The 25,593-nt window shown below is 51.9% G+C and overlaps 3 protein-coding genes across 3 annotated transcripts; 1 reads left to right on the forward strand and 2 right to left on the reverse strand.

Moving 5' to 3' along the window:
- Window positions 1-6,655: 6,655 nt before the first annotated feature.
- LOC104335026 (granzyme E) lies at window positions 6,656-9,860 on the reverse strand. Its single transcript, XM_009940710.2, has 5 exons — window positions 9,777-9,860; window positions 9,523-9,670; window positions 8,273-8,414; window positions 7,892-8,125; window positions 6,656-7,229 (listed from the first exon to the last, which is right to left on the reverse strand). Exons 1-5 carry the CDS (start codon window positions 9,841-9,843, stop codon window positions 7,092-7,094), a joined length of 729 nt encoding a protein of 242 aa, XP_009939012.2. The 5' UTR covers window positions 9,844-9,860; the 3' UTR covers window positions 6,656-7,091.
- A 2,941-nt stretch (window positions 9,861-12,801) lies between these two features.
- Window positions 12,802-14,999, reverse strand: LOC104335035 (mast cell protease 1A-like). Its single transcript, XM_075444186.1, has 5 exons — window positions 14,906-14,999; window positions 14,664-14,808; window positions 14,336-14,471; window positions 13,764-14,015; window positions 12,802-13,407 (listed from the first exon to the last, which is right to left on the reverse strand). The coding sequence occupies exons 1-5, from the start codon at window positions 14,973-14,975 to the stop codon at window positions 13,273-13,275; spliced, it is 738 nt and encodes a 245-aa protein (XP_075300301.1). The 5' UTR covers window positions 14,976-14,999; the 3' UTR covers window positions 12,802-13,272.
- Window positions 15,000-22,273: 7,274 nt separating this feature from the next.
- On the forward strand, window positions 22,274-24,063 carry S1PR4 (sphingosine-1-phosphate receptor 4). The gene has a single exon (XM_009940711.2). The coding sequence runs from the start codon at window positions 22,427-22,429 to the stop codon at window positions 23,651-23,653; it is 1,227 nt and encodes a 408-aa protein (XP_009939013.1). The 5' UTR covers window positions 22,274-22,426; the 3' UTR covers window positions 23,654-24,063.
- The last annotated feature ends 1,530 nt before the right edge of the window (window positions 24,064-25,593 follow it).

Consider the following 25,593-nt stretch of genomic DNA (forward strand, 5'->3'; position numbering starts at 1 on the left):
GGGTATCCTGGGACAGAGTTCCCAGAATTTAATTCTCCTTCCGTAGGATCATTCTCCAGGAATTTCAGATTACATCAGCTGGGAATGGGTAGAGATGTCTAACTTGATCTGTGTAAAGTTTCATGTATTTTCAGGAAACTGCAGCCAAGGATGTTCTGCTCCTTTCTGTGTCGTTTAATGCGCAGGTGAGGTTGCAGGTACTGGACAGCCTGAGACGCTGTGTTTCGTCTTGAACCAGGAAGATCGCTCTAATCTGGTTGGCCATAATACTGGAAGGTATTTGTGTCCTTGCTGTTTCCTAATTAAGCGTGAGCGTATATAGCTTTTCTCAGTAGCCCCGTGTTCTCATCAGCTGGAAAGCATGAAATAGCTGAAAGAACTGTGTTTGGTTTGTTGCTTTTCTCCTTCAGCTCCATGTGGATCGTGTGTTGTGCCATTCTTGGCAAAGAGAGTATAACATGCTCCATTTAATAAAGCATAGTGACAGGTTCAGACTCTTCAAGGAAGAAGGTGAAGTCTTAAAACTAATGCTCAGTATTCCTAACTGACTGTGAGAGAGCTCTGTGTTTTGACTTTTTGCAACTTCCAGCCATGACACATGCAAAGTGCCCACGCTTGGTGCGGATCTGTGGCACGGGTGCTGTCTCTGAAGCATTGCAGCTTGTTCAGCGTATACACAGGAGGTCGGGTCCCTGCCTGTCTTGGAGTGGCCCAGGGAAAGAGGCAGCTGGGAGCAGCGGTCGATAGAACAATTCATGCAGCTTGTTCACAGTTGCTGCCTTTCCCAAGGGCCCCTCAAACGTAGAGTAAACCACTTCCAGCAAGGTAACGAGCTCCGAGCCTCTGCCTCGGCAGCTGGGGGTGATGCCCTCAGCTCCTTTGTCCTGTGCAGGAGGTGCCCCATCCTGCAAGGAGAAGTCTGGGGAACCCAGGAATGACTGTGGCACGGAGCAGCCTGCTGCTGCCTGGACAATTCCTTTCGCCTGCAGCCTGCTCTCAAGGGACTCATGGGAAAAGCGGGCAGTCCAAGCTGGGCTGTGGGCCCCATGAGTGTGCAGCTGTGGTGTGCTGGCCCAGGGACTGCTGTTTTGTAAGCGCTGCCAACATCAGAACAGGTCCTTGAGATGGCGTGCGTAGGCAGACCCAGACATTAAGGAAATCAATTTCTATCTTTTTCATATTAAAAAAGTCCCATGCAGAAGAGGGCAAAGAAGAGAGAATTTGGAATTCAGCTTGTCCTCAGACAGCCGTCATCCTCATAGCAGCAGAAAGCTCTTTGAGCATTACATTTGCTTTCTTGGGTAAGTTAGGGGAGCATCTGTCCAGCATGAGAAGAATAAAATGTCACATGAAATTTATAAAGCGGGAATATAATGCCTCCTTCCTTTTACTTCAGCTTTCTCTCCCGTGTCTAGCCTGACCCCAAGCTGCCTTGTGCAGGACTCTGCAATCTATGGCATGCAGGTCAGAGGCATGGTAGCAGCTTGGCTTGTTTGAACGGCAGCTGTTTGTTGATGCAACCTTTCTCTCAGGAGCAGTGACTTCCTGGACCCCAGGCTCAGCAAGAGGCATCCATCCATCACTCTTGGCCTCTAATTTATGTTTTTGTTTTCCTGTGCTGCACATCTGTCCTCTGAAGGCTGCTGGATCCTTCTTCCCGTTTCATTGCCTGCTTTTATCATATCTAGCCATCACTGTGGTAAGCTCCAGATAGCTCAAGGATAGGACATGGAAATCATGAGCTTCTCCATTCCAGAAGCTAATCTCTTCTGGCGTGAAGGCATTTTAATAAATACTGTAACTACCTGTTTCTGAAGGTAGTGCTTTGGAATGCAGGTGGAGAAAAGCATGGCTTTTTTTTTTTTTTTTTTTTAAAGAAAAAAGAAAAGCTTTCGTAATGTATGTGTCCCTGCAAAGAAAAGCAATAAGAGCTGATGGGAAATAGTCAGGATGGAAATGAAGTTTTCCAGAAACTACCTTGGACAAAATCTTCCTTCTTTTCCTTTGCTTTGTGAAACTAGTTGAAGATAATTTGTATGTGTGGTTTCCTGTCCATGATATCTGAGTAGCTTCCCAGCAAAAGCTAGCACCACAATTTCTAAAACAAACTCTTGTCTGTGTACTGTCCTCAAGGGTACCAGTTCAGTACAGTTGCCGTTGAGCTATTTTATCTTCTGTTATGCAATCTGATCAGGAATTTAAGCCTCTACAAGCAATTTTTGTAACATCTGTATCACCTTGGGTTGAGAACTCATGGCTTCCAAAGATTTTTTTTTTTTTTTTTTTTTGGCTCCCATACTAGACTGTCTGACAAGACTCAGCATATGAGCTGTGTGAAAGCTTCTGGATAACCTAATTCCTCAGGTGGGAGCAGATGTGGCTCAGCAGCGACTACAGATGCAGCCTGAGGGCTGTTCTGCGTGCCCAGTCAGGTGCTATTACCTGTTGTCACTGGCTGCTCCTATGCACTGTTTCCAGAATTGCTCCTCCCTTCATCTCAGGTGTGTATCTATAGCTCCTGGCCATGGAAATTAATGGTGTTTCTGTGAAGCATCCAAAAGGCAGGTCTTTCCTGCTGTGCTGGTTCATACGCTCCCTCCCAGTGGCTCAGACCTTCAATGTCTAATATCGCAAACAGCTGATAACTTCAGTGAGGCTCTCTGCAAGGTAGAGGCTACGTAGGATGAGAACATCCTTGGAATTCTTCTGGAAAGGATTTGGCAGCCTGATTAGAAAAGGAGTCTCAGCTTCATGTCAGCTTTGCAACACTCGATTCAGAACAGGTCAAACGTTGTAAAGAACCGTAGGGGAAAGAGTTTTCCGTCTGAACATGAGGAAGAACTTCTTCCCTCTGAGGGTGACGGAGCACTGGAACAGGCTGCCCAGGGAGGTTGTGGAGTCTCCTTCTCTGGAGATATTCAAGACCCGCCTGGACAAGGTCCTGTGCAGCCTGCTGTAGGTGACCCTGCTTCAGCAGGGGGGTTGGACTAGATGACCCACAGAGGTCCCTGCCAACCCCTACTATTCTGTGATTCTGTGAGTTGCCTTTCTCAGCATAGCCACGAATTTACTTCCAAACTTTTATCTTACGCTTTTTTGAAAAAGGTTTTTTAGAGGTAAGTGTTTTGGATCAGTTCAGAGGTTCTTTGGAGACAGAACCGTGAATGACACTTGCTGTTGCGGACCCAAAGAGGGCGCTGTGCGCGCGTGAGACGCACGGTGCTCTCCTTGCGCATCGTCCTCGGGCCAGCAAGGATCGCTGAGGACTTTGTTCAGTTATAGCCTTTCTTAGTCACGTAAATGACCCGGGGGGCTTTAAGTCTGGAGAGTACTTGGAATCGTAAAATCTTTGGCCTAGTGTTTTGGATCCATCATTGCTGCAGGTACTGTATGGGCTCTGGCAGGTTACCCCTAGGTGAGCATAAGGAAAGGCAAGCACTCCCCAGGAGTACATCTTGAAAAACAAAACCTGTTGGGGGTTTTATTTTAACATAAAAACCTCAATCTGACTGCTGCTTTTCAAAAACTTTGGAGATTGTGTTACTATAGTCAGGAAACTTTTCTTGTGACCTGCAAACGGAGGTGTTCTGATAGGCTTAAAATGGTTTAAGAACAGGAGCTGGTTGGTGAAATCGGCTTGATCAAAACCTCCAGATCAAAAAACAAGTTTGGATTAAAAAAGACAGATGTTCTTATCAGTAGTTTTGTAAACTTTGTCCCCTTGTCCTTGACTTTAGAATTTCATTTCTCTGTTCTAATCTCAAGAAATATGTTGGATTCCTGCGCTTTAAACAGATCTGCGCCCCCCCCCGTGGTCAGAAGAACACAAATACTGTCAAGTTCAAAATCTCTATGTGCTACAAAACTACCTGGGTAGCTCATATAATATAGAGTCAGATTATATCTCATTTTTCTCCAATGGTTGCTTAAATGTCTCCAGCTGTCTGACTGCTTTTTCTGTTACTGGCACATCCCCACTGCTTGGGTATGAATCAAGCTCCACACCTCAACTGGGCAGATTCCTGTCAAATCTCTCTCATTTCTGAAGACTCAAGTTCTGTTGTTCTTTTTCTGGGAGCTGGATCTCTTGCTCCCAAGCTGTAAACCCTCAGGTGTGTGGTGACAGTTAAGGCCGGAGCAAATGTGGCATCAAGGAGAGTGAGATGTCTGTGCTGCTGGTGCAGGCTCAGGCTTTCTCCTGAGTGCTTCGGTCTGGAGGTGTCATTGCAGCAGGACACTCAGCAGGGCTCCTGTGCCTCACAGCTCTGAGGTCCTGAACCTCCAGTGGTTTGGTGGGGGTGGTTACTGCAGCAAAAAGAGGAGAGAAGCTGGGCCTGCTTACAGCAGAGGAAATCCGTATAAATAGAATATTATTATAAAACTCCTCCTCTCCTCCCTGCCCTGCTATGAAATTTTGCCAGTGTCTCTCCTGCAATCCCAGTCAAAACTGGTACATTTGGAAATCCGCATGGGGAGAAAAAGTGAATGGAGTTAGTGTTTTCATACTTGTTTGAAGACAAGCCTTAAAATTATAGGTCTTGGAATTCCATTTGTGTGAAACAGAATGTGTTCAGCATTTCACTGTCAATCACGCTCCTTCAGTTGCCTTGTGAAAGATGTCCACGTGGCCAACACAGATTGTACAGACTCCTCCTTCGTTCTCCCTTCAGTGTGGTTGCGTTGTGCGTGTGTGCTCTGTCTGGGGAAAAGCCCTCTCAAAAAAAGCTTTCCTCTGGCTATTTCCCCTTGCTTTTTCCCCTGAAAATCTGTAGAGAACAGAAGAGGTTTACTGTCACATTTTACTGGTAGGAAGGGTCTACGCTTCTGTGAGCTGAAGTTTTCACTCAAAAAGTTTCTGGCTTTGTTTCTGGCTTTCAAAATTCAGGAGAGGACAAGGTTCTCTGCATTCACTTGTACTCGCCTGTGTTTCGCTCCCATCATACGAATGCAGAAGCTGGCTGATGGGCACTAAACCTGGATTGTATGCCCTGTACTTACAGCTGGTGGACAAGAGCGTGCTCTTTCAGATCATCTGCTTTGCTGGTGTGCAGATGCCCTCACCGGTTCAGATTAATTCAATCAGACTGATGTAGTTCAGGGTACGGCAGTGAGCAGCAGGTTAACCCTGAGCGCCTGTGATGATCTGTTCCTTGCTCTGTGCAGTGAGCAGCAGGGTTTCTGTGCTGCCTGGTTCTCTCAGGCGAGTAATCCCTCTCATGGCAGCCGGCCTTGGCATGCGTGGGGGAACTGAAAGTGCTGGATCACAGCGATGCAGAGGAGCTTCCTTACCTCTTGGGCTGCGTGGCTCTGTTTTTAAGAGCCTGAATCTGTGGATGTCAGATTCCATTTCCCTCCCTTCCTCCGGGCAGAGGTGGTAGTGTGAGAGGTGTCAGGTGAGGAAGCAAGGAGCTGTTTTTTTCTTAAGGTCCTTTCTGAGCTGGGGGTGGGGTTCACTGTTCATCTCTATCGACTGTGAATTCCTCCACCCGGGACAGGGAAGGATGTGGTGTTTCTCAGAACATGAGGTTTTTCCCTGTGTGACTTGTGGATGAGAGGTTGTGCAGGGCAGGGGAAAGCACAGCCTGGCATGCTTAGCCGTTTTTGTAACTTGGACTCGGTCGGCACTTCTGTCACACTGGGCAGAGCTGTGGCGAGGGACATGCTGAAATTGTTTTTCTGGAGGAACTGTTGTTAACTTGAAAACACAGTGGGACCTGACAGAGCACTTTTTCCTTGTCTCTTATTTTTGTCAGTGAAATCCTAAGCACCTGACGGAAATGACAACTAGGCAGTGGTGGGATGGTGGAGAATTGAGAGGGGCCACGGGGTAGCAGATGTAATAGAGGGATGAAGTCCCCCATAGTGCCCGCTGGAAGGACCTGGGGGAGCACATGTGGCTGACTGCATGTGAGGAGATGCACTGGCTGCGCTGGATGCTGAGGTTGGTTCTTCCAGCTTCGCCATTGTTCAGCCTTGAGCAAGTCCACGCCTGTGTTGCCTTTAGCTGTGTTTCTTTAACATCTTCAGAGTGAGGACTGATTCTACTGCACACACATACAGCACCTTGCACGGGAGGATCATTGTCACCAGGGCCTTTGGCCATTACTGTAATACGCAGCACTGAAACGTCTCCAATTTTATGGGTCACCAGTGAGCTAATGCCTACATCTTTCACTTTTTTTTCCCAGTACAACCAGGCACAAAAATCTCTTGAATCTTTGGGTGTGATTTCTTTCCTGACACACTCCACACTGGGGAGAGGAGGCCAAGAAGCTTCCCCTGCCCTGAAAACCTTGACACCTATTCTGTGTGTTTAGGTGGGAGAGAAAATGGAGGCCACGGATTAGGGTAGAAACTTCCAGCTTGGGATTCAGCTGTTTGAGTAGTGGCTTTCTTCTGACCTCTTCAGGACTGAAACCCAGCGGCCGAGAGAAATCCAAATCATAAAAGGAAAAATGCTCTCAAATGTAGATGCAATTTATTGTTTTTATGTATTCTTACAACACCAGAGCTACAGCAAGAGGGGAGAGAGGAGGCAGCAGGTTTCAGAGGTAGGGGACAGCAGTAGCAGTAGTGAAGCAGGAGCTGAAAGTGTCCTCCTTGGAGCTGGGGACAACCCTCTAACCCCAGCATTTGGGCAAAGGAGACCCAGTCATCCAGTGTCACAACTGCAAGGGGCAGGGAGGAGGCTGCTCTCTGGATCCCCCGATCTAACTGTCCTGCCTTCCCCAAAGGGCAGCAAACGTTCCAACGGCTGCTGTCAGCTCACTCAGGGCTGTCCTGCTGCTTCCTTTCTAGAGCTGTAGCCACAAGCAGCTTGACAAAGGGGTAAATCAGAGCAGCAAAGTGTGGGAGCATGCACTGTCTAAATGGGCACTCCCTAGCTTGCACAGGGAACAAAAGCAGTCAAGGTGTGATCTCTGTGCCAAGCCCCCCCCCCCGCCATAATTTGGCTTTGCCAGAGCGAACTCCTTGCCATGTCCATAAGGAGCAGTGGAAGACATTTCCAAGGGAGAAAGGAAGGAAAAGCAGTTGAGCATGGGGCCCTGAAGAGTGAGATTTCCTGGGCAGCAGCTGAGGGGAGAGTAGGGTCACGCTGACTTCATGACACTGTTGACCCAGGGAAGGTAGGGAGCAATGTGTGTGTAGAAACCGGGCCAATTGTTATGCCTATAGGAGAAGACGCCGTAGGCTTTGTTGTTGCAGACAAGTGGGTCCCCAGCATCACCCTGTAAAAAGGGGAGGAGAGAGATCAATACTGATTTATGTGAGATCCCCAGGAAAAGGGAGCATTTGCAAAGAACAGGGAGGCTGCAAGTATCAGGACAGAGCTTACTGAGGAGAAGCTTGGACTCGCAATGGATGTGGATGGCTCTGGATCCAAAATGGCCTACTGGCAGTTTTGTCTGGGACCCAGTACAACTACATCTGGGCAAACACTGAAGAGTAAAGTATTGCTTCATTTCTGCACTTCTGCTGGCTGCAGAGCACTACAAAACGTGCTCAGAGCAGCTATGAGATTTAGGGCAAACCCCACTTTGGCCAGGCGGTTGTCCTGTTGTGCTGTTGCAGACTCCCAAGTCCTCTGCTGTGAGAAGACAAGGATCCCCTTGTCCCTTCTGTTTGGCCCAGGGCTGAGCACAAGCATGATGCCTGCAGTCAGCAGGAATGCTGCTGACCCTCTGAGGGTCTGATCCTTGGAGACCAAGACCCAGGACAGCAAGAGAGGGGGATGCTGGTGAGGAAGCATGGACTGATCGGGGCAGGGAGAGGGAGAGCGAGGGGACAACAATAAGCAATTTTAGACAGTACCTTTTCAGTGAAGTTTTCTAGCCCAGATCATGTTCAGCACCTGGCTGAAACCTCCCCTGCAGCCTTCTACTCTACTGACCTTTTCAGGCATCCCAGTAGATCCACTGCGGCCACAAATCAAGTTGTCAGCAAGTCCAGGGTAGTGGCTGAGGCAGTCCCTTTGTTTGATGATGGTGACGGTGGCTTCACGTAACGTGGCAGCAGATGTTTTGTAACCCCAGCCAGCTATGCTGCACGCAGTCCCACCAGGGACTTTTGATTTTTCAAAAGAAATGGTCCTAACATAGCTGTTGCTGGTGGCATTGCCTTTCAGCTGGGTAAGGGGATAGAAAATACAGAAATAAGTTCTTGGTCTGTAAATGCTCTGTGACAAAGACTGTCCCCTCCTGCTCCAAGGTTACAGCTCAGCCCTGCACGTCGGGCAGACAGGACCTTGCAGGTGCTCCGGGCAGGTAGTTACCTTCAGCAAGAGGATGTCATTTCCCTTCTTAGGACTGATGAAGTCTGGATGGCAGTGATACTCTTGGACTTCGAAAGTTTGCCAGCTTTCCTCTCTCCTCTGAATTGTGCGGGCTCCAAGGATGACAGTCAGAGGTTTGTGCCTGGTAAAATCAAGCACAGTGTATGTCATTAGCTTTCTCCTGTCTTCCCTGGTACACTGAGGCACATCTCTCAGGGGCATGGCCAGGAGAGACTGACTGGGCTTTAAGGAAGAATGGTGGGAGCAAGGAGCTCTGCCAGTAAATCTGCCCAGCTAAGAGGCACAGCAAGTTCCCATCTGACAGACCGGAGCCCTGCAAGGGTTACTTTACCTCTGGATCTTGAGCTGAGTTGATTTGGTCCAATGCTGCTGCTATGTGCTAAGATATGTGGACTGCTGGTCCAAGTTTCATAGGCCCATTAAAGTCCATGGCACCAAGGAGGGATTTCTAAATCGGAACCCTGCTCTGGGCCAATGTACCTTTACTGGCTGCCTTAGGAAAATCAGGAGGGACTCTGGGTATGGGTAGGAGTCTCTCTCAATCTAGCAGCTGAGACGTGGGCATCTGGACTCCTAGGTCCTGCTGATCCTCCTTTCCCCTCCAGATGGGGGGACTGGCCCTGAGCCTGGGTTACGGGCACCAAGGCAGAGCTGTCAGCCCTGAGGAGTGTAGTAGCTACACCCAGAGTCATGCACATCTAGAAAAGCCCTCTTGACTGTCCATGCCCCTATTTCTCCAGCTGGAGGGATGGAAGAGAGCTGGGCAAGCAGCTTGCTCATGAGATTATTAATTCTGATAACAGTCTTGGAGATCTTTGGCAGAAAGGGCAAAGCCTGACACCAGCAATCCCTGCAATGCCAGCAGGTCAGTGACAGCGAGGGAAGAAGCCAGTGTGACTTCTCATTGTTGACGGCTGGGAAGAATAGAATGAGTCATGGAGGGGGAATAAAAAATAAAAGTAAGTATCTGAACATGGGCTGGGGAGAGACATGGGGAAGGATGGCTCGAGGGAGAGCTACAGATATCGCTGCTCTTGCAGTGCTAGCCCCCACAGCCTTGCCCTGTCCCAGCAGCGCAGCCTGCACTCCCTGCTGGGGAAAGAGCTTGGCCACAGCCGTGAAGGAAGTGACTCTAACTGTCAGACCTTCTTCTAGGAGATGTTACCCAGATCATGGCAGTGCAACCATCTCATTGCGCCAGGTGCTGTATGAACATAGCAAATACTTACACGAAGCACTGAGCCGCTGTCATCACCCAGTTTGGGGCCACTAGGAAGCCTCCGCAGAAATGGTTGTTCTTTCCTTGCAGATAGGCCACGTAGGGTGTGGAGTGGGTCTTGGCTTCACCTCCTCCCTCCATACGATTCCAGGAATAATCTGAAATGGGCAGGACTGAGGATGAGGGGATCAGAGGAAACAGGACGCGCTGTCTGGCACTCTTCCTTCCCCAGCCCTCTCCTTGCCTCCAGGCCACTCTACTTACTGGCTTTAGCGGGCTGGCACGTCACCAGCAGGAGGGAGAGCAGGATTTTCTGCAGGTGCTTCATCATAGCGTCCTCAGCTTCAGTGGATCCCTTGGAGGTGAGGCTGCAGCTGGGGTCTCTTCCTGCTCCCAGCAATGTTTTATAGCCTGACACTAGACTCCAGGAAACCACAGAAGACGACTCATCTGATTAATCTATCTGCAAATTGCACGCCTCAGCGATCTGAGAGGGGAATTCAGTCAGCCTTAGCCTTGGGCATCAACCCACCTTCATCTTGGGCCTGATCTGGGGTATCTGACGTCTTCTAAACCCAGAGCCCATTTTAACCCATTGCCTTTGAGCTGGAAGCTACAGGGAGCATACCTACCCTCATCACTTTGCCTGCCAGTGTGCCCTTCTCTTGCAGCTCATATTTGTTGTTATGCACTTGCAAACTCTCATGATTTTTATCATGAGCCCTGCAAGAACAAGATTTCTTTCACTCGATGTACCAGTTCCAAAGACCATGCAGTGGCGTTTGAGGATCCTCCTGTTCTTTCTCAGTAGATGTGGTCCTGGCTAATAGAGCAAAATTGGTGTGAGTACATTTATAACACCAGACTGGTCATGGCTATGTGAGGGCAAGAGGTTGTTACGGCAGCTTCATGAGCAGCATGACTGCTGCTGTTGCCATGAGATCTCTGTTTTGCACTGGCTGCTGACTTAGAGCTCTGCTTTGTACAGCAAAAGACACCATTTTAAGTGTTTCCTTACAGATGTAATTGTTCATCATTAAATTGGGGAGTTTGTTGTACCTTACCAGACAGTGTGAGAGAAGCTAGGACACTTCCTTGACCCTGGGTCAAAGGCTCACTTTCCCTGTGATGCATTGAGGGTGGATGGACACAGGGATGCAGGTTTGTGATTCTGCCCCTTCACTGGCAAGAGATAACGCGATGACACCTCTCTGGAGTTGGTCTTGTTCCTCTGGTAAGGGTCATGTCTGAGCTTGTGACAGTGAGTGCTGCCCCTGCCTTGGCAGGCAGTGATTTTTAAATGCCAACAGGTGTCAGGTGCCTTTCTGCAGTGCATGGCAGTGATCTGTCTTCCCTGGCCCAGGCCCTGTGGCAGCTGCACCTCCTCCTCCTCCAGCCTGTGGTGAGAGGGACCGTGCTGGAGGAAAGACTGGTGGCAAATCACTGAACACGCTCCCCTCAGGATGCCCCCTTGCCTCCCCACTGGCACCAGTACACAGGATCCAGTGAGAGATGGGAGATGGGCAAGTCTGTGGACTTGCCCCAGGAAGTGGTTCCTTCCTTTGGCTGTGACGACATGGGGCTGCTACGTCCTTGCTGCCCTCACTGACTGCGGTAAATATGCTTTCCTATCTGCCCCCAGTGCCACAGGGCAAACCCCATTCTTAAGCTAAAAGCTGCCATTCTCGTGCAAAGGCTGCAGCAGCTGGAGCTTCGAGGAAAACCCTGACGTGACAAAAGATTTGTACTGCACAGATAAGCAGTTGCAGCCTTTCCACTTGCAGATTTCCTAGCTGATAGCAGCTGTTAGCAGAAGCCCAAACCATGGACCCTTCTCTGTTTCCTCAGGGTGTAATGGGTGCTGAAGGCATAGGTGACACAGCTTCACTTTGTCCCAGAGAAGAACAGGGAGAACATAAGAGCAGACATCCAGGGCCAGACTGCTGGCCATCTCCTCCCACTGACAGAGATGGCTAGTGGGAGCATCGGTAAGATGAGGAGAACAGGGCAAGCATCCCGTTCCCTTGAATTACATGCGGTTTCTATATGGTTAAAATTCCCCACTGGGTTTCCCCGCTGCAAACCAGTCTGGTCTCCTCTTGAGCTTGCACAGACAGCTATCATTCTGCACCAGGGAGTTCTACAGCTCTGTTATTTACCAATGCACTCTCTCTGCCCCTTGTCTTCTTCTCCAGGAAAGTGTCTAGCACTCTCCTATCTGTATATGAAAGATGTCATCAGAAACTAGCTGGAATAAAGGTGACTAGGGCCTATATTATATAAAGGCTCAGAGTTTCGTCAGGTTGCTTTACATCCACTGCAGGCCATGGAAGGAAGGGCTGGTGCAAGTTATTCAGATTCTACTGCAGGGTCTGGCTGAAAATGGTGCTGCAGCATCCTTTGTGGGGAGGAGAAGTTGCCTCTGAGCATCACCTGGCTGAGGGGAGAGTCGTAAGCCCTTTTGGTTTTGTGCTACTGCAAGAAGTTTCTGCTTGTGCTGTACTGCTGAGGCTGGGCTCGCCTTCCTGAGAGGGACGGAAACATGCCCACAAGCTCCAAGGCTAGGGCTTGCCCTTGCCTTCCCCAGGGAAAGAGTCGGGCTTTCCTGCTGTAGTTGGCATGGGAGGAAAGGAGGAAGTGGCATGGGGTCAGGCACTTTTGTGAACCCAGGTCCTTTATCAACCCTTTCAGTACAATCCTTTCAGAGACTGTATCAATGTCTCTACCCAGGACATCACGCTGCTGTTCAGGAGATGGAAGACTGTGGCTGCTGGAGGATGGCAAAGACTGAAAGCACTGGTATGCAACAGCTAGTTGTCTTGTCTCTGGGATCCTAAAATCCTGTCCCTGGGATCTCAGCTGCCACCTGCCCTATGCCCAAGGGGTGGGCAGAAACAGCACAGTCCACAACAAGTCCAGCTCCCTTCACCTGCTGCAGCCTCTTACAGCTAAGACAGATGAAAAGATTAGCTTGGTTTACCCTGTGACCCAGCCCGCTGTCTTGGCTGCCCTATGTCCTGGGGTGCAACATCACCCAGGCACAAGGTCCTTGCAGAGGGGACAGTTATTACTTTGCAGGGAATGGCAGCTTTTGACCCCTGGTACCTGTTGACACACCACATCCTGGCTGTCAGCTGCTCCCAGGCAGGTGATGACGTTACTGAAGTTGGTGAATGGAGTATGTGCACATCACTTTTCCCAGTCCATTTCTACCTGGGCAGTTTCTCTTCCTGCAACACACTTACCCACATAACTCCAGGAAGGGCAACTGTAGATCTTGTCCTCCAAATCTGCCAGTAATTCAGTGGATGCGGAGCTATGACTGCCTCTGTCCCAACAGCCTGACCTCTCACTTTCACCAGCTAGACCATTCTTCCCTTCACCCAGGGGCAAGGTACAAGAAAGAAGACGTACACTGGGAAATGCAGCTCTGAGTTTACTGTGGCTGTTTTAAGCAGAAAGGTTGAAGGTTATCTCTGAAGAAAACGGGGTCTGTTATAGCATGACCTCTTTCTGGTACCATCTGGGATGATCCCTGCTTCTGCCAGGGTGATTTAACGTGGCCCTGAACTGGCTGCCTGAGATGGGCAGGGAATGGGACAGCCAGCAGACTCAGAACAAAAAGGAAGGCCTTTTGTGTACCAATCAGGTCACTCGGGTTTCCAAGAAGAGAGGAGGGAGTCAAGCCTTCAGCAGGAGCAGGAAGGAAACCAGTGCAGTCTTCAGGGCTGCACCAATGCTGGACCGAGTGCAGCTGCTGCTACTTCTTCAGGGTTTTTTTGATCCAGGGCAGGTAGTTGGAGATGCGGGTGTAGACCCCGGGTGGGGTGTTGTACCCGAAGGAGACAATGCCTTGTGCCACCTTATTGCATACTAGGGGCCCACCAGAATCTCCCTGGGGACAGATGAGAGACTGGTTTTAGAGGCCTCTTCCCTGGCGGAACAGGTTTCACCCCTGTCCCTCCCTGCCCAGGTACTGCCAGTGGGGCTGTGTCCCAGCTCTGGCTCTGCGGCTCTTCTCCTGCCCCACATGCCCACCGAGCTGGAGGAGCTGTCTGGAGTAGGCGAGTTGGGGTCTACCCCTGGGACTGCGCACGGACAGCGGTGTCAGGGCATCCAGAGAGCCAGTCCACATGGGACCTACAAATCAAATGCTTGTCACCTCTGCTGGGAACCAGCTAAGTCCGTGCCAGCAGTAGCCCCTGCTATCAGAGAGCCCATCTGCCCTGCAGCCAAACCTGCAGCCCATACCTGGCTGGAATCCCTGAGCTCGTGGAAGCTGCCAGCACAGACCATGCCAGTGCTGAGATGCGGATAGAAGCGGATGCATTTCCTGCGGCTGTAGATGGAGACTTTGGTTTCAAAGAGCTTGTTGGTTGCCTGGTTGTCATCAATCAGGCCCCACCCGGCTATGCTGCACTTGGTGCCCGTGGGAAGGTCGCTGCTGGTTTTGGGCAGTGGAATGGTCTTGACGTAGTCATTGAGAGTGGCCTTCACTGTCAGCTGGGAGAAAGCAAGGGTTTTTGGCGAGGGCTATGAGCAGAGCAGCTGAAGGACACTTAGTGTGCAGAGGTAGGGGAGGTCTAGCAGGACATACAGCACTGCAAGCTCTGCTGAGCCGCTGCAAATTGGGCATGTGGCTCCAAGCCCTGATGTTCCCTCCCAGGTCCCTCCCATTCCTGCCTGCCTCCAGCACTCATGGGCAGAAGCAGCTCATGGTTTGCAGAGGAAGCTAACGGCAAGAAAGTGCTCTGCCCAGACCCTGCTAGACCCACAGCCCCACTCTACCCTCCGACCCACTGCCTGCTGCCGGAGTCCCTTGCCTTGAGCAGCATGATGTCGTTAGACACGGTGTTGGGGTCATATTCAGGGTGCTGGTGGTATCTGAGAACTCCTCGGATCTGCTGGGTTGTTTCTGGTTCGTGGACGTTGTGAGCCCCCAGGATGACTGTGGCATTCCTGGCCATGGCAGCAGAGAGGAGAAGCAGGGAAAAGAGATTGGGTCTCACCATGTCCCTCCCCTTTTGCAGGCAGGTGGAGAGAGCTGCTCAGCGCAGGAGGAAGAGGAACCTACTCCAAAATTACTCCAGTGATGGACCTCACAGGTTAGGGGAGGAAGAAGGGAATAAAGCCCCTGTATGAAGTACTTACCCCATGCAGTGTGCAGCTGTCATCACCCAGTCAGGGGCCACCAGGAAGCCTCCGCAGGTGAACTTCCCTACTTTCAGGAATGCCATGTAAGGGTGGGAGTGGGGCTGAGCCTCATGGCCCCCCACAATCTGATCTCGTAGAGCACCTGCAAGACACCCCACCACAGGATGAGCCGGTGGCTGCTGAGGTCAGAGCCCAGACCAGCAGCCTCACTTGCAGCAGCTTGTGGCACTCCAGCTTACTGATATTGCCCCATGGGCAGGAAAGCAGGAGCAGCAGGGCTAGCAAAGGCTGGGGCCAGGGCTGGCACATCTCTTCCCACAGCTGGATACTGTTTCCAAGATATGTGGAAGTCTGAGTCTCCTAGTGCCCAAGGGCTGGTTTTATACCCTGGGGCCAGCTCTACCCAGCAGCCAGGAAACCATGTGCGATGGCTTGATTGTGCTAATCAGAGCAGTGCAGCATCCCTGCAGGTCTATCTGCATCTCCTCTGCTCACGTGCCAACATGCCTTGAGGCTCTGATTGATGAGTGATAGAGCAGGACAGAAAGGCCAGGGCAGAGAGAGCATGGCATGCCACTGCCCCAAAGCCTCAGGGGTGCTGTCCAGGAGAGATGCCCTCGGTTATTTTTGAGGTGTGATTTAGCATTTCTCCTGCAGTGCCGCAGAGAGGGAACGTAGAGCCCTCTAAGAGGGACAGAGCCTGAGAGCGTGGAAGTGCCACTGGCTTGTGTGAGCGCTTGCAAGTTAGAGCAGCCAGGTCTCTAGCCAGCATGCTAGTTGCTAAAGCTGGAGCAGTGCTCTCCTTTCATGCCCAGTGAAGCTGTGGGCAGCTTCTAACCATTCTTAAGCAAAGCAGCTACTCCAAACCAGCTTTCTCTACTGTGCAGATTAACAACTTGCTATCGAAAGGGTGGGGAGAGCTGGGGACATAGGGCGTAATGCCTCCTTTTAATCCCTGGAGTACATTCAATCTGGTTCACCTAGGCAGGAATCCTCTCAAAGGCTCTGGCTGAGGTCACCACAGATTCTCTGCAGGCATCTGGTTTTGGGCTTGTAGCTGCAGCCAGGAACTGATGAAAAAACAAAACAGACAAAAGCAATAGAACAATTAGCACTCTGAGGCTTTAATGCCACCTCCTTCCCCTCCACCCCCTCTCCTGAATCCTTGGTCCTGCTATGGGAGTTTTTTCTATGCAAAGACCCTATTTGTGTGCCCATTCCCTGGGACACTTTCTGCCAACAGTCCTCAGGGGCCTGCAGGTCATTTGAAGAAAACGAGGCTTGCTTTAATACTAAATCTCCACCTCTGAAGCAGTCTCTGGTTACCAGTCCTAATGTAGGTCTGTGAGAAGGGGTTTAAACTCAGCTGTGCCTGCCCAAGACATGATACCAGCTTTGTTTCCTGCTGAGTGTGATTTCAGGTTAAAAACCACGTACAGCTCCAAGCTTCCCAGCAAATGAGAGTGGATCAGGAGGAAGACCTGTCCTAAAAACCCCTTTGGCACACAGTAAGGTTGCTGATTTGTGGCAGACGTGCCCTGCAAGGGCAGTGGTGCCAGGCCTGGTGCAAGCACAGCGCTTAGGTGCTGTCATTGCTTCTGCCCATAGTGTGCCCAGCGAGCTGATGCTGGGTTGATTTTGCCATCTCAGATAAGATGCTCTCCAATGCCCTGACCCACAGGTCAGAGAGGCACAATACTCGTCTCTCCCAGCGCTTCCTCACCTGTCTGCTTGGGCCAGTCCTCATCATTCCCAGCCAGGGCTGGAAGTGTGGGACTCTGGGCCAGCTGAGAGCAGGGTACCGATGCTCATGCACTCAAGCAGGCTGACAGGGCAAGCGTCCCAGGAGGGCACCAGGGAAGCAGTTAGTCTGCATTGCTGGAAGGAAGGAGGGCATTTGAGGGAGAGCTGCGGTATGAGAAAGGAGAACCCCTGAAACAGTTCCTGGAAATAAAATCAGAGTATGTGTGTAGGTATAAACAAGACAACAGATAAATGTATCCCTCTCTTACTGGCCAGAGCAGTTGCCAACACATCAGAAGAGCCACTGGGCTCATGGTAAGGCTGTACTAACTAGGGCAGAGCGGCCTGGGAGCATGGGCTATCCTGCATGCTAATCCTTAGGCGTCAGGGCTTTTGTTTGATTAAACTCCCAAACATAGGGCTCCCACTGTGCTCTGATCCCTAGTTTCTCTCTGTGAGCAGCAGCTCTCTCCATGAGTCTGTATCCTGCAGTACACTTGTGCAAAGCTCTTGCTTTCTCCTTGATTCCAGTGGTGCAGAGCTGAAAGCTCCAAGCTCAGATGCTTGTGGCCACTTGAGTTTACTTATTGCTCTGTAACAGCCAGTACCAGGGCCAGGCTACGCCACAGAGAGCAGAAACGAGACAGCAGTTCTCTGCCCCAAACTGCTCAGTATTCTTATGTATAGCAAGCAGGGAGGAGAAACAGCAGGAGAAGGAAGTGATGCAGAGGATGGTAAGCAGCAGAGCTTGGGATAAATTTATGCTCTCCAGACACAGTGCAGCAGCACCAGCCCTGCTGCCAGTAAACACATTGCCCCCACCCCAGGCAGGCAGCACTAACCGCAGGGAGGTGTGTGGCTTGTCCTTCCTCTACAGTGCTCAGGTTAGATTTCAAACCAGCCCGATTTCCTCTGCATGGTGCTTGGCACCACACCCTGCCAGCCTAGCCCTTGTGCAGCCATCACCGTGCTGTTTATGCTGAGCCCTCCCTGGCCCGTTTGCTGGGTTAGGACCGGTTCCTCCCTGCCATCCCTGCATGAACATGGGGAGAAACAGCTCTCAGCTGTGAGCCCGTGGCGACAAGTCTGGCATTTGAGCTAGGCCCTACCCCAGAGGGTGCAAAGGAGCGTTGATGAGCTCACATGAGGGATTTTCTGTCCAGCGCAGGGGACCCTAGGCCGGAGGCTCCAGCCAGGTCTGTGGAGCAGCCTCATGGCCTTGGTCGTGCCACGCTGACCATGGCTGGCCATGCCACACTGAGTGGGGATAGCAGGAGCGCTGTACAGCTCCCTCCCTCCTGGGGACGTGTCTGCTCACTGGAGACATGGTTACAGGGCAGAAGATGCTAGGGAAAGCTGAGCTTGTCCCAGGCACAGCAAGAGAGCCGGTGCTGGACGTGGTGTTTGGAGACCAGGCACTGAGCTGGTCCAGCTTCTCCAGCCCCTCTGAGCTACCCAGGCCAAAATCCAGCCTCAGGGTGAGGAGGGATTGCTTCTCTGGCAATTGCCAGTGGCTGTCAGGAGCTGCATGAAATGCCACACTGTAAAGAAGAAGCAAGACTCAGGAGTTTCTATTTGTGGCATACTCACTCTGGAGGGATGAGTGCCTCTAAAGCTCCCATCCTACACGCACTGAGCACTGGAAATGCTCAGTGACTTTCACTGCAGATCAGCTAAAGGGTCAAAATCTCAAACCTGTTGCAAAGGATGGAAAGGTGCAACACCATGGGAGACAATGTCTGGGCTGGCCCACTGATAATGTGTTTTATTGGGATGACTTCCAAGTAATTTTTTTTTTGGGGGGGGGAAATTTTATGCAGCTGTTTGCTTTCTGTTTAATGTTTTTGTGTCAAGGAAATACAAGTTTCTAAAGAAAAATCAGATAAAACTTTGCCACATAAGGTCATTAATATGGTCTAAAGGAGATGATCCTAAAACTTTCTGTTTCATGTTCTTGTTTTCCTTCAAATCCAGAGATGCGCTGCAGACACTCTTTTCCTACAGAGACCCGCCATCACCACCCAATTTCAATGAACTGATGTCCAGCCACAACTACTGTGTCTAGGACAATTTTTTGAGCACTGTGAAGTGCCAGGTCTCCAGGGTTTGGTGTCAGCCCAAGTCAGAGAGGCCTTGCTGGCTCTTCCCAGCTCCTCTGGGGCCAGAAGCATCCTGCCATGTTTGGGCTGGGACATGCCACTGGAAAGACTAGGATGTGCCACTGGAAAGATGACAGCCTGCTGCCACACAGCAGAAGACACCAAAGCTAGGAAATGCAACCAACCAACTGCCAGGAGCGATCATTTCTATACCCGCACAACACCACCCTTCCTGGACCAGAAAAACACCTGCGGGCAAATAGATGCTTTGGCTGATGTTGGGCTGTGCTGGGGCCACACAGCAGGGACAGGATGGGTGGGTGGGTGGGTGGGCAGGTGGGGAGCAAGCCTTGTGGGACAGAGATGGGGATGCTAGCTGTCTGTGGGCCAGCCTGGGAGTTGCCTGGCTACGCCCAGCAGGCAGAGCTCTCCACAGAGCTTCACCCAGGGATTTTTTTAATCAGAATGTCTAAAAATACAAGTTTTAATCAGAACTGTGCAGCAGCACAGCAGGAAAACCTCAACAGAAATCACTGATATTTTATCTTGCATTTGTAGCTTGCTGTCTTTCCCCTGCAGCTGCTCGTGGTCCCCCACGATCTGGAGCTGGACACCTTCCCGGGAACAAGTTGTGTCAAGGCAGGAGTGACGGGGCATGCCACTGGCTACAAGCCCAGGGAGACCGGCTCCAGGCTGCTGCTGCCCTGCTCCTCTCCGGGCATCCCTCTCTGCAGACAAACTGCAGAGCTTGGTGGGGAGATGCTTTTGTCTTCCTGTTGGCCTCAGTAGGAGCAGGCTGTGGAGGGTTCCAGAGCTTCTGCTGCTAAGGCATCTCATCTCAGCATCCATGAACACCTGCCATGGCCACGGCTCTGGCAGGGGGTGAGGGGGCTGCAGCTGGCTCACATACCTCCCCTGCTCCTTCCAAGCCCTGCACTCAGCAGCTATCAGGCTGTTCAAGTAGATTGTGGTCTTGATTTGAAGGAAAGAGATGAGAAACATTGCAGGATGGGGTGTCCCTCCCCCGCCTCCCTTCATTTCAGAGAAAGAACATCTGAACTGAAACGGCAGCAAAGGAGAAGTACCAAGATAAAGCTCAGCCTGTGTCTGTGCAGATAGCAATGGGCAGCCACTGCAGAACAACAGGAACTCTCCCTCGTGCGGGCGCCCAGCTGAGGGGAGCCTCGTTTGCTCCCAGCCATGGAGCTGGGGACTCCCTGCCTCGGATCTGGTAGCAAGAGCTCGGGGGGGATGTGGGTGGGGGACTGGACTTGTGCCAGCCAGAGAGGCCCCGCTCTGCTGAGCTGATTGCATGGAGTGGAGGGGACCCAAGTCCCCCAGGCTATGGGACTGTGCCCTCACTTGCTGTGAGATGGGAGCAGTGTTTGAGGTGTGTGCTGACTTGCCAGGAGGCAGGGAGGTCGGCAGGCTGTTGGGTGGCAGCAAGTGAGAGGGTGCTGGAAGGGCAGCAGCAAGGGCTGGGACATGGCCCAGGCAGCTTCCCTGAGCCAGTCCACCTCGTGAGGTGCAGTGAAACTGCATGGTGCCTTACAGCTACCTGGTCCCCTCCACTATGGAAAGGCCAAACAAGACAGGTCATAAGATAGAGCAAGGAACAAGGTTTTGTCTCACTGGAACAGCTCCTGACAAAATAATCAGTCCAGCCTTTTAGGCAGCACCTGCTGTGCTTGTGGAAGGGGCATTAGGAAGAGCCTACGATATGTTGCTGGTCCAGAGGACCTGGCACCCCATGGGTGAGTGTGTTGAGCTGTCCCAGCTGCTTATCTGCCTCAAGCCCTCCTGCCATCAAAAGCATTTGCTTCCCACCTGCCCCACATGCTCTGCAGATCTCCCTGACAAAGAGCTCGTTCCTGTCAGATCTCTTTCCTGAGACTGCTCATATGCTGCCAGCTATTTGAGAAGCTACTTAGGGCCCCTGATAAGGCAAGTTTCTTCATCCACTGGTCTTTTTGGGATGCCCCACCAGTTCTGCCCTGAGCAGACACATTAGCTGGAAGCTCAGACTTATAAATAAAATAAAGCAAGGGTGATGTGCAAGACCCACATTGACCCTTTTGATTCCAGTGCTATTCTGGGGACATCTGCCCAGCCCATATGGGAGCATGCTGAATGTGCAACCTTGCACTCCTCTTCTCCGGATTGCACTGCACTCATGGCCCAGCCTTCCTGCTGATTTCCGGTCCTTCAATCTTGGGGTCATCTGCTGACTTTATCAGGATTAGTTTCTTTCCATGCTGCTGATAGAAAAGCCCACAACACCAGCTGAAAGGGTGAATGTGGGGGGTGAGCCCTCAGCTTTTGATGAGAACCACTCTGGCTTGCACATGACTTCCTGCAGCAGGAACCTCCTTTGCTTTTTCTGCTTGTCTATGCTGCGATCCAGGCTAGGATCTCTCCACTCATCAAGCAGTGGATGGACTCCCAGGACAGCTCCTTGCTTGCCATGCTGATGGAAGAAATCACTGCTCTTTGCTCTCAACCTGGGGACCTCCCCATGGCTTTGCGTCAGTCTGGACCAAGAGCACAAGTGAAAGCAGAAAGCAGGGCACAGCTTCTGCTGTGATCCTGGGTTAAAAGGTGCTTGGTCTTTCTTTTCTCTACGCCTCTTTGCAGCTGTTTTGGGTGGGGTCCATCCTGCACAGAAATGTGGTTGATGTTGTAACTTCCCTTTTTCCACTTTGGTAGGTAGAAGTCTCACTTATTTTGCACAAGGAGGCCTCCCAACTACCTACTCTGTGCTTGGCCTCAGACGAGAAGCTGGAGAGCACTGCTAGCTGCTGAACCTCCCTCTGGCAGCGAGAGCCTTCGGCCAGTCATGACAGGTGAGTCATAAGGCAAATTCAACAGCTGCAGTTGGGAACAGCACTTTGCAAGACAGGTCAATGACAGCCATAAACATTACAATCATGTCAGGACTCCTGGGTTCTGGTGTCAGTGCAGCCTCTTGCGCCTTCCGCAATGCCAGGCAAGAGGCAGCAGCTTTCTGTCTCGGTTTCCCTGTCTGTGACCTAGAAAATGGGAAGATCCTGAACCATCTCTTAGCAGGTGCTTGGAGAGCTGAAGGTGGAGGGTGCAGTGTCAGGGCACGTGCAGCGCTCTGACCAGCTGGTTTCCTTTGAACTGGGTGGAGCTGAGTCCTAGCTTCAGACACACAGGTATGTCTGAATTGCTGCACTGACAGGGCAGGACTTCGATGGACGTGTCCGGAGACACTGGCAGGAGCTGGGCCCACAGAGGAGTCCAGAGGGGTGAGAGCATGGAGCTTCCTCCTGGAGCAGGATGTATCTGGACATGGGTGGTACACAGGGCAGTTGATGAAGAGGCAGTTGCTCTCTGCCAGGCTCAGGGGTAAATTTAATGCCACAAAAGGCAAAGCACTTGGTGTCTCAGGCTGTCTAGGTGCTCTTACTAGCACTTGGCTTTGTTCAGCCCGACAGACCCTACCCATCCAGGTGAGAGGTGTTACCCTATTTGACCCAGCTGCCCTGGCTCAAAGGGGGGCCTGACACATTATTCCATTCATGTCTCACCTTCACAACCACAGCAAAGCTGAGAATAGCCAGACCCTTGCAGAGAAATGATGACAGCTGTTAGAAATGATGTCAATACTCTAGCTCACAACAGGAAACTTTATTAAACAACAGGAAGCCCATGCTTGTGCATGGACTTACAAAACACCTCACCCTCCTCTCCTCTTGCTCTTTCAGCGCTACGGGGCTGGCAGACACAGCTCTAACTCTCATCTCTACGCTGGGTTGGGCTGCTGGGATCAGAGCTGCTCCTGTGTGGTGGAGTCTCACAGCTCTCTCCAGCCTTCAGAGAGTCTGCTCTGCTCCAAACCCCACCTCAACCCTTGCTCCATTGTGCATCCCTTGGCTGCTGACCTAAGCTCAGAAGATGGATGGTCCAGAGCTGAGCTGGCTGGTGAATCGCTCTCTTCCCCTTCCACTGGGCTCTGCTCAATATCCTGAGCTCAGACTTGACCTGCTTGACTGGAAAAGTTCCTGCTTGCAGCTGGCTGCCATGAGGAATGTGAACATCATCCTGCAGCACTACAACTTCACAGGCAAGCTGGCCAACCGGCAGTCTGGGGAGGAGGGCATGGGTCTCATCCACACAACCTTTGCCATCATCAGCTGCATCATCATCCTGGAGAACCTGCTTGTGCTGCTGGCCATCCTGCGGTGTCTGCGAGCCCGCCGCTGGGTGTACTCCTGCATTGCCAGCATCACCGTGAGTGACCTGCTTGCAGGAATTGCCTACCTTTCTAATCTCTGCCTCTCTGGCAAGAAGACCTTCCAGCTTTCACCTCAGCTCTGGTTTCTGCGGGAAGGCATCCTCTTCATTGCACTGGCTGCCTCCACCTTCAGCTTGCTTGTGACTGCTATTGAGCGCTACAGTGCCATGGTAAGGCCAATTGCTGAGAATGAAGCCAGCAAGACCCTGCGCTTACGCAGCCTGATCATTTCCTGCTGGCTGCTGGCCTTCGTCATTGGATTGCTTCCGCTGCTAGGCTGGAACTGTCTGTGTGACTTCAATGCCTGTTCTGTCCTCCTGCCTCTCTACTCCAAGAACTACATCCTTTTCTCCGTAGTCATGTTCAGCATCATCCTCCTGGGGATCATTGGCCTCTACATCTCCATCTTCCAGCTGGTCCAGGCCAGTTCTAAGCAAACCAGTTCTCGGCACAGCCGCAAACGGTCCCTGCGCTTGCTCAAGACGGTGCTGATGATCCTGGGTGCCTTCATCATCTGCTGGAGCCCCCTCTTTGTCCTGTTGCTCTTTGATGTCTTCTGTGAGACCCAGTCCTGCACACACCTCCACAGCCTGGACTGGACTTTGGCTCTGGCCATGCTTAACTCAGGTGTTAACCCCATCATTTACTCCCTCCGAAGCGTGGAGGTGCGCAGCGCTGTGGGGAGCCTGCTGTGCTGCTGCTGTGTCAGGGTTGGGCTTTGCAAGCCTGGGAGCTGCTTGGTCATCACAGACATCAACTCTGGCTCATCCACAGAGAGCTCCCTGCGCTACCGGGAGAGCTTCCGCAGCTCTGTAGCACTGAACGCTCGTCCCAGAGCACCTCTCTCCAGCAACTCCAGCATGATGAGCAATCTCCCCAGCCTCTGAGAGGCCAAGGGGAGAGCAAGAGATGCCAGACAGCCCACCAGAACCTTGTGCTGTTGGTCCCAGCCTGGCAGAACTGTAACCTACATGCAGCTCAGGCTGACCACGTGCAGCCCCACCCCAGTTGTTAACTGTGGTCAGGCTATCCAGTCCTTTCATTGCTCCTAGGATGGGAGTGAAGGATATGGGCTCATTTTGGGATTGATGGTCTGCTGAGACAACTGCTGTGCCTAGGTTGTAACTGGACCCTGCTCTGTGTGTGCACATATATAGGTGCTGTACATGCCCAGATAAGGGATTTTTGCCCCAGGGCATAGTGACAAATACGGCGGGTATCCCCAACCAGACTGCACCCCAACCCCTTGGGATGAGGCTTGGCTGGCAGTGCTGCCACTGCATGTCATGTGGTGCTGGAGGCAATACTTGAGTCTTCTGCAGTTTACAGCCTTCTGGAACTGCTGTGATGGGCACAGCTGCTGGGAAAGGATGCCTGATGTCTTGCCAGGAAGTCAAGAACAACTGGGTTTGCAAGTGCAACTGTGTGCAGCTGTGGGACAGGTCAGAGGGCCCTGGCCAGGAACCAGGTGCCCACCTGCAGTGCAGCACAAACCAGCCACAGGATGGCAGAGGCTGCAGCAACACCCCAGTCCCTCACCGGAGTGCAGGGCACTGTGCCTGGGCAATGCTGTGACAGTGCTTACAGCCTGGCAGCAAGAAGTAAGAGCACTGCCATGCCTCTGGGCACGGAGCTGCACCTGCAGTGACAGCCCTGGCACCACCACGGCCAAAGGAGGTACCCACAGTGACGGGGGAGTCTGGTGCCATCCTGCACAGCAGAGCCACCTGCTCCCAGCTGGCTGAACCTCTCGGATAACACACACCTGTACAGCAGAGGGTTCACAGTGCTGTGGCCTCCCAGAGAGGTGGGTCATGCTCCAGCAAATCTGCCAAGTTCTAAGGTCCCCACACAAGGGGAGGTGCCCACTGTTGTGGGCACTGGAAGGCTGAGCATCAGCTTCTAGATGGCTTTGCATTCTATTGTCTCTGGTGGGGTTTGGCTCACACCTGAACAGAAGCAGCAGGAATTGTTTCCTCTTCTTTTTTTTGGGCCAAAAAGCCTGCATCCTTCCAGAAACCTTTCCAAAAACAGTGTTTGCAGCAGAACAGATTTGCACGAATCACTTTGACAGCCTGGAACAGAGTCATCACCTGGAGGCAACAGTGGGGTGGAGCCTGCCCCAAGCCCTTCTGAAGTTCAGCACAACTGGGGAAAGGAGTGGAGGCGTCTGATCCTAGCATGTTTGCTCTAAATGCTACTCCATTTGGAGAGTGGCGTTGTCCATGTTCTGCCAGGGAAATGTTCTGAGGGTCTCCACCTCCCTGTGAGCTGGGCAGCATCAACAGCAGAGATTGTTCCTAAGGACCCCAGCAGCCCAGTCTCACAGCAGTCACATATGGATTCTCCCTGCTGCCCCAGGGCTGAGCACTGCTGCCCCGGCTGCTATGAATGCCATGCCGTCTCTCCCCTGAGCTTGCAGGCCAGTAACTGCCTGGCTGCAGCTTCTGGCCATCAGTTTGCTGGCTGGTATCTCTGAAGTAGCAGGAGAGACCCCAGGTTGCTGCAACATCACGGGCAGGAAGCTCAAGAGGCTGCCAAGTTGTGCATGGACACAGCCCAGCTAGCAGCAGAAATGGATGTTACTGTGGGCAGACAGCTGTGCTGCATGAGGTTGGTGGGGGAACTGCTCCTGGGCCAAGGCTGACTGGGGCCAGCAGCGGCTTTTGCAAGGCTTGGAGGCTTTTGCAGGAGGGCTGGGGCTGTGACAGGGGGCAGCTCTCGAGCAGCCAATGGAACATGCAGAATGCCAGCTGTCACACGGAAAGGGAGACGGGGGACACGACGACACCCACATGCCAGGCCTCCAGGCTGCAGAAGTTCATTG

This window comes from Opisthocomus hoazin, chromosome 27 (assembly GCF_030867145.1).
Source record: "Opisthocomus hoazin isolate bOpiHoa1 chromosome 27, bOpiHoa1.hap1, whole genome shotgun sequence".
In the NCBI taxonomy this organism is placed as follows: Eukaryota; Metazoa; Chordata; class Aves; order Opisthocomiformes; family Opisthocomidae; genus Opisthocomus; species Opisthocomus hoazin.

Bases quoted from the DNA above. Each gene is read 5' to 3' on its own strand.
- LOC104335026 (XM_009940710.2), bottom strand. From the start codon at position 9,843: ATGATGAAGCACCTGCAGAAAATCCTGCTCTCCCTCCTGCTGGTGACG. The intron at 8,126-8,272 runs GTAACTACCTGC...CCCCTTACCCAG, and splicing joins ATGACATCCTCTTGCTGAAG to CTGAAAGGCAATGCCACCAG. The intron at 7,230-7,891 runs GTCAGTAGAGTA...CCCTTTTTACAG, and splicing joins CTACTGGGATGCCTGAAAAG to GGTGATGCTGGGGACCCACT.
- LOC104335035 (XM_075444186.1), bottom strand. From the start codon at position 14,975: ATGTGCCAGCCCTGGCCCCAGCCTTTGCTAGCCCTGCTGCTCCTGCTT. The intron at 14,472-14,663 runs GTAAGTACTTCA...TGCCATGGCCAG, and splicing joins ACAGCTGCACACTGCATGGG to GAATGCCACAGTCATCCTGG. The intron at 13,408-13,763 runs GTATGGGCTGCA...ATCTGTCCCCAG, and splicing joins AGCTCAGGGATTCCAGCCAG to GGAGATTCTGGTGGGCCCCT.
- S1PR4 (XM_009940711.2), top strand. From the start codon at position 22,427: ATGGATGGTCCAGAGCTGAGCTGGCTGGTGAATCGCTCTCTTCCCCTT.